The 6628-nt window shown below is 38.8% G+C and overlaps 1 protein-coding gene across 1 annotated transcript; it reads right to left on the bottom strand.

Annotated features, from left to right (window-relative positions):
• Positions 1-463: 463 nt before the first annotated feature.
• On the bottom strand, positions 464-3889 carry LOC108899242 (uncharacterized). The gene is made up of 5 exons (XM_018699583.2): positions 3628-3889; positions 3401-3429; positions 2778-2872; positions 2494-2616; positions 464-2057 (listed from the first exon to the last, which is right to left on the bottom strand). Exons 2-5 carry the CDS (start codon positions 3404-3406, stop codon positions 1199-1201), a joined length of 1083 nt encoding a protein of 360 aa, XP_018555099.1. The 5' UTR covers positions 3407-3429; positions 3628-3889; the 3' UTR covers positions 464-1198.
• Positions 3890-6628: the final 2739 nt, after the last annotated feature.

Genomic DNA, 6628 nt, shown 5'->3' with positions numbered 1-6628 from the left:
TAGCCTAACCTCTACCTAACTTAAACAAAAAAACTAACTTTGTTATCTAAAACTGAATTTTACAAAAATGATAACAGAGGTGGCACCAGCCAATAAACTTAGCATGTCTAGACAAAAAGTTGATGTGAAATCTGAAGGGTGCCCTCAGCTAACCTATTGTCCAACCTTATTACCTTCTACCTTCATACGTCAATGGTACAACAACAGCTCAGACAAGCTGAGAGCAGGGTGAATGAGTGTGAGAGAATGAACTGCAACAAGTGGGAACCAGTCTGACTTGTTAGCACCTGGAGAGAAAACAAAGGAGGAGGAGAGAGCCAACCAGTGGAAGAGTTTAAAGTTTAGCTTCCCCTCTTTCAGTCCGTATACCTCTGAGTGAGTCTGGCTCTGCTACGTTCAGGTCTCACTTTAACATCACTGCTTTAATGTCATTAACAAACAAAACAAAGCACACAGAGCCTTAGGGGGAACATTTTTTATTCCCGAAAGATCAGAGCAGAGCAGACAACAAAGATCCAGGTATACTTGAGTTACAGAAGTAATTAGAGATCTAAACACATTTGGTCCAACCACTGTTTTTTACATTATTAATTTGATTTTAAATAGACTTTACGTTTTTTTTAATCACTGTAAAATGAAAAACGATTTATAATTTCCAAAACAGATTCAGTACTTAAAGAAAAGATTCTATATTCATACAGTGTTTTTTGTTTCTATGTGGGTTGAAGGCGTACAGCTGCAGGGTGGTAATTCTAGTTGTTTCTTATCAACTGAGATTGTTTCTTTTATTCTGTGTATAATATTTATTATTATGCCTTCTTCATCTTTTTTTCTTTTTAAAGTCTCCTCAGAAATGTGCAGAAGCTGTAATGGGCTGCTGGGACCCAACAAATCCTGAAAATATAGAACTCTCTTTATGTTAAATTCAGCATTTGATTGCTCTTTTATGAAAACATTTGCACTGTTATCCACTATGTCATTCCATTTTTTCAGGAACTTTTTTTGAATTTCTTTTTGGTGTTCTTCAAAAATTAATCTCTCGATTATGTTTGTACCACTTTGCAAATGTTCATCACGTGTACAGAGGTTTTCTGCCTCTGCCAAAAGACTATCCAGAGTATATTTTATACTTTCATGATATTTTACTTTTTGTTCTCTTCCAACTTTTGAGATTGTGTGGAAGATATCAGGATTTTTTCTAAAATTTGTAGTGTCCAATTTGAAGCGCTCTCCTTTTGTATTTTTGTATAAGTAACTGATAAAAATCACTGCACGGGTCTGATTTATTTGTAGATTTCTGTTTTTTTAAATAATTTGGATCATTTAATCCCCAAAGCTTTGTGAATGCTACATATAAGAGAGTTCCATATTTTTCATTCCACTCATTGGCTTTGTCTAACAGTTTAAACATACAACACTCTGTGTTGCCTGTCCTCTCTAAACATGGGCTGTGGTATGTATACATAAAAACAGATTTCAGTTTAATTCTGTTTTGGGGAAAGAACTCATCAAGTTGACCAATTAAAATTTCCTCGCTGTGTTGTGTAATATCCAGATTTGGGGTCTCATGTTTATGTTGTGGAAAAACCACAGGAAATATTCTGCATTCATCTTCCATAACAACAATGGCAAATGCAAACTGTTTTTCAAAAGGCACATGTTCTGCTTTATCAACTAATTCGTTTTTTAAAGCTGAATAATGTTCCATTTCTTTATTGAAAATTTCAGTTTGATTTTGTTTTGTCATTTCATCCCAGCGTTTCTTTACTTCTTCACTTTTAAGTGCAGATGAAACATATTCCAAATTTTTAGTGCTGGTTTGAATGGGGTACAATTTTTCAACAGCCAATAAAAGTTTAGTATTAAGTTTTTTTGTTTTTGTCACTAGAGAAAAAATCTGGGAAATGTTTTCATGATGAAACACAATACTATTGATATGTTTTGTGAATCTATGCCAGAATATACAATTTTCTATCTCTCTTTCAGAATATTTAAAATATTTTCCAGAATTGTTTTCTTCTGAGCTTTTTCTTTTCTGGGAACTCCTTTTCCTCCCCCTGAAAAAAGATGAAATGACGAGTTCACTTTTTTCCAAGTCAGCCATAAATACCCACATATACATTGTAACAGCTATAATTTCTCCTGCTATTCAGACTGGCCCCTCCTAAAGGGAAGGAGGGACACTATCCTTAGTCCTTTACTCAGTCCAAAGTTTAGGCAAGATTACACTGCTAGCACTAGTTGAAAAAAAAATAAAAAACAAAACTGTATTACCACTCAATAAAGCAGAGTCCAGTACAACAACACTTAAATATAGGAATGAATCAGCACCTCTCTGACAGTGTGAAAAATTCATTAATTCATTGTGTCATTCATAAAACTGCAAAATTCATTTCTTCTCTATTAAGTATATTTCATTTGAAATGAACAACAATATTAGGTACTACATGTCCATGTGTGTGTTCTGTCCTACAAAGGCTGTTTCATACTTACATTATCCGTGATCCTTCACTGCTGTGGGTGGCATCACGGGGCTGAGGACTCAAAGGATGGAGATGGGAATCTTTGTCGAGCTCAGAGGAGCTGTTGTTGGCTTCAGAGATGTTCAGTGGAGCTCTGAAGAAGATTTTGACAAAGCTGGATTAGAGTAAGTTGTCTAACACAAAGTTGTGGTGGCATGTTAATGTCACTGTCAAACTTTAGAGAAATGTTTGAGATAACTTGAATTAAGTTTTAACTAGATGGAGTAAAAACAGCATTTTCATTTCTCAGTATACCTTTGAGGTGAAAGGAGCTCTGCTGTGGTGGAGCTGGTTGAAGACATCTCCTCTCTCTCAAGTATCTCTGGAACTTGTTGTCTGCTTCTGTCCGACTTAATGAGAAAACAAGTTGATTTATTTCCTATCTATTACAAAGTGCACATATAAAACTGAGGCTAAATGATGTTCTTAGAAGTAGCCTAATGGGTTGTAGATTGTTCCAGGTCTCCTAATTTGGTTTACAAACATGTCACAAATAATTTCAATATTGATGTAATAATTCAGTATCTACCATCAACTGTCAGTGTTTTCAATCATGTTACCCTTGCTGATATTTTTAATATGAATGGTAGAGGCACCAGTTACCTGAATGACCAGTGTGTAGATAAGTAGAGATAAAAATCCTTGCTGACAGAGTTGTAAAATGTCACATTGCTTATTACTTTATTACTTTGTTTTATGTTATAATTCATTAGTCATAAGTGCTCGATGACTAAAATCCCTCATCTGGTTAAAAGTTGTATAAAATATATAAAAAGTGACGGTGATGTGACTTGAAACATGAATAAAGTAATCAGCTGGAAATGTTTAAATGTCCAGCCAACAGCTGGACTCTGATAAAGGGCTGAGGAACCAGTTACCTGCATGGTGGGATTGTTGGGTGCAGAGCCTAGAGAGAAAAATGCGTGTAGATTAATGATAAAAATGAAAACAGTGGTACTCATGTCTGACAGCATTATACAGTACAAATCAGTTATATCATGTTTGTTAAACAAAACCAAGGCCAGTTTTACACATTAATGCACTGCTACATACAAAACACTACACATTTTGAAAATCAAGTAGAGAATTTAAAGTTGTGACTTACCAAGAATGGCCCGCAGCTTTTGTAACCCACCCAAGCAGGGGTAGACAAAGTTTGTCAGTCAGGAAGGTTACTTGTAAAAAAGAAAACTTACTGGTTGATAAGTTGTACAAAGTCACTTTTTCTGTAGCTAACAAGGTTTGTCTACCCCTGCTTGGGTGGCTTTTCTTTCTTTCCTTTTTCTAGTTTTTGTCCTTTCCCTACTGGATCTGTGTGTGTCCCCAGTAGAGAAGACATTAAAGGGTGTGAGGACAGTGGTTGTGTGTTGCATTTATATATCCCTCTGTTGGCCAATCATTTTGCACAATCTGTTGTTTTGTGCCAAGTTTCATTTCATATACAGGATAGAATGTGGGTTGAAGTTTAAAGGGTGGGGCAGCACCAGTGTGTGTACGTGTTAATACTGAGAGTTCAAACAACTGAAACTCATTGTGAAGCTGAGGGGAGCTGCAGAGAGTACAAATTAAAGTAGTGCAAATAGTTACACTATATATCACTGCAATAACCCTTCATGTTGCCCGATGCATGATAATTGTTCTTTGTTTGTTATTTATTAAAAACTAGACTAAAGACTTGACTTGCAGTTTTGTTGTAAGTGAAAGTGAAACGAAATAGGATACTCTGGTCCCAGTGCAAGCCAATTACAGAATAAATAACTAACTAAGTATAAAATAGAATATGCAGTAATATAAATATAGAAAAAGGAAATAAATGAAATGACATGACACAACAACAATATCCAAAGTCCTCTACCATTGAGGAAGTGTTCAAAAAGTTAAAGTGACAGCAAAGTTAAGTGCAGGTGGCCCGTTTCCTGCATCTGGCGGTGTAGATATCTGTGGTGGTGGATAGGCTGCGTCCCACAGTCCTTTGTGCAGCTTTCACCACCCTCTGCAGAGCTTTCTTCTCTGCTGCCGAGCAGCTGCTGTGCCATACGATGATGTTGAGTTCCCCAGTCTGGCGCGCCTCAGCCCCCTAAGGAAGTAGAGGCGCTGATGTGCCTTCCTAATCAGGCAGGAAGTGTCGGTGCTCCAGGTGAGGTCGTCAGAGATGTGTACGCTCAGGTACCTGAAGCTGGAGACCTCTTCAACTGCAGTCCCTCCAATGTGCAGGGGAGGAGGGAGGTGTCTGCCCCTCCTGAAGTCCACGATCATCCCCTTGGTCTTCTACACATTGATACAGAGGTTGTTGTCTCTGCACCAACCCTCCAGCTGTTCCACCTCCTGCCTGTAGTTGGAGTCGTCATTGTTGATAATGCGTCCAACCACAATCAAACAGCTCGGGTGTCTCGCTGAGCAGTCGTGTGTGAGCAGGGTGAACGGGAGGGGGCTCAGCCCTGGGGGGAGCTGGTGCTGAGGGTGATGGGGGAGGAGGAGACATCGTGGATCCTCACAGACTGCGGCCTGTCTGTTAGGAAGTCTAAGACCCAGTTGCACAGGGTGGAGCTCAGTCCAAGTGTATTTAGTTTCTGGATTAGGGTCTGTGGTATGATTGTATTAAAAGCTGAGGTGAAGTCCACAAAGAGCAGGCAAACATAGGAGTCCTTATTCTCTAAGTGGGTGAGGGTTGTGTGGACCACAGAGGAGATGGCGTCCTCTGTGAATTGGTTTTTCCTATAAGCATACTGGTGCGGGTCCACAGTGATGTCGATGGAGTCTTTAATGCGGGACATGACGAGTCTCTCAAAGCATTTCATGACTATCAGGGTGAGGGCTACCGGCCGATAGTCATTCAGGCCTGTTACTGTGGACATTTTGGGGATGGGGATGATCGTGGCAGTCTTCAGGCAGGTGGTGACCGCCGCCTGTTTGAGAGAGGTGTTAAAGATGTCCGTCAGCACCTTTGTGAGCTGGTGTGCACAGCCCTTCAGCACCCATCCAGGGATGTTGTCGGGACCAGCAGCTTTGCGGGGGTTAATCCTCTGGAGGGTCCTCCTCACTTCTGCTGGTGTCACACTGAGGGGCTCTTCACCAGAACTACAAGGCACTTCAACAGAAACAACCTAACACTGAAAAGAAGGAAGCAGGAAGTAGTTAGTTCAAAAACATAAAATATTATACACTTTTAAGATGCTTCTAATGTACAGTGTTTCTCAAGTAATAACTTTTGAAATGTGATCATTTTAAAATGATCATTCACTGATGCATTTAACTCTTCAGCAGCGTCAGAATGATTTAATCAGACTGCTCTGTGTAACATTATTTATTAACACCAGTCAGTTAGTTTGAGAGTAATAACAGCTTCAAATCTTGTGTTTTGAGTTTTAATCCTGGAACCAACTTATCTTGTATTCATATATTGTGTGTTTAAGTTTCTAAAGTTTTATTAAGATATTTCTATGTTGTAATAGACTGGGATAGCACTTACTGCAACCAGTTCACCAGTGAAACATCTTCTCTTTGTGTTTAGGTCAGAATAAGGGGCTTAAATGTGTTCGAAATGTTTTATTTTTAGATTTAGAACCTAATAACCACCACAGATGTGTGTTGAACTGAGACTTCATCTTTTGTGTTTAATCTCTGCTTATTCTCTTTACAAAAGTCCGGTTGTATCAGTATCTTGGGAGACTAAAAATACAAACATGTGCACGTTGTTCAAGTGTTAATCATCATCCAGAACAAGTCTGCAATTAGGTGACATTATCAAGTGATTTTCTCTCTGCTGCTCTGATTTACCTTGCATCATTCAGGACTGACAGCATTCCTGCAGCTGAACCTCTGAGATCAAAACACTGTGTTTGGTGGAATCAAATAAAAAAAGAGAGCAGGGATGAAAACTTCTTCTTCTTCTCACCTTGCCTCTGATGGTCATACAGGCTTCATTCAGAAGCAGTAATGTATCCCAGAGCATAAACTTTACATTAACACTTAATTAAGCACCTATGTTAAACCCACCCTCCGTCTCAGCTATGTTGTTGGACACAGTAACAGTCAAGGTAAAACTGAATTACTGACTCCAAGGCGAGTCTTCATTTACACACAGTATATGTTGATTTTGTGGTTCA

This window comes from Lates calcarifer, linkage group LG8, assembly GCF_001640805.2.
Source record: "Lates calcarifer isolate ASB-BC8 linkage group LG8, TLL_Latcal_v3, whole genome shotgun sequence".
NCBI classification, from domain to species: Eukaryota; Metazoa; Chordata; class Actinopteri; family Centropomidae; genus Lates; species Lates calcarifer.
Note: the sequence above shows the minus strand (reverse complement) of the source record. Positions and strands in the feature narration are given on the sequence as shown.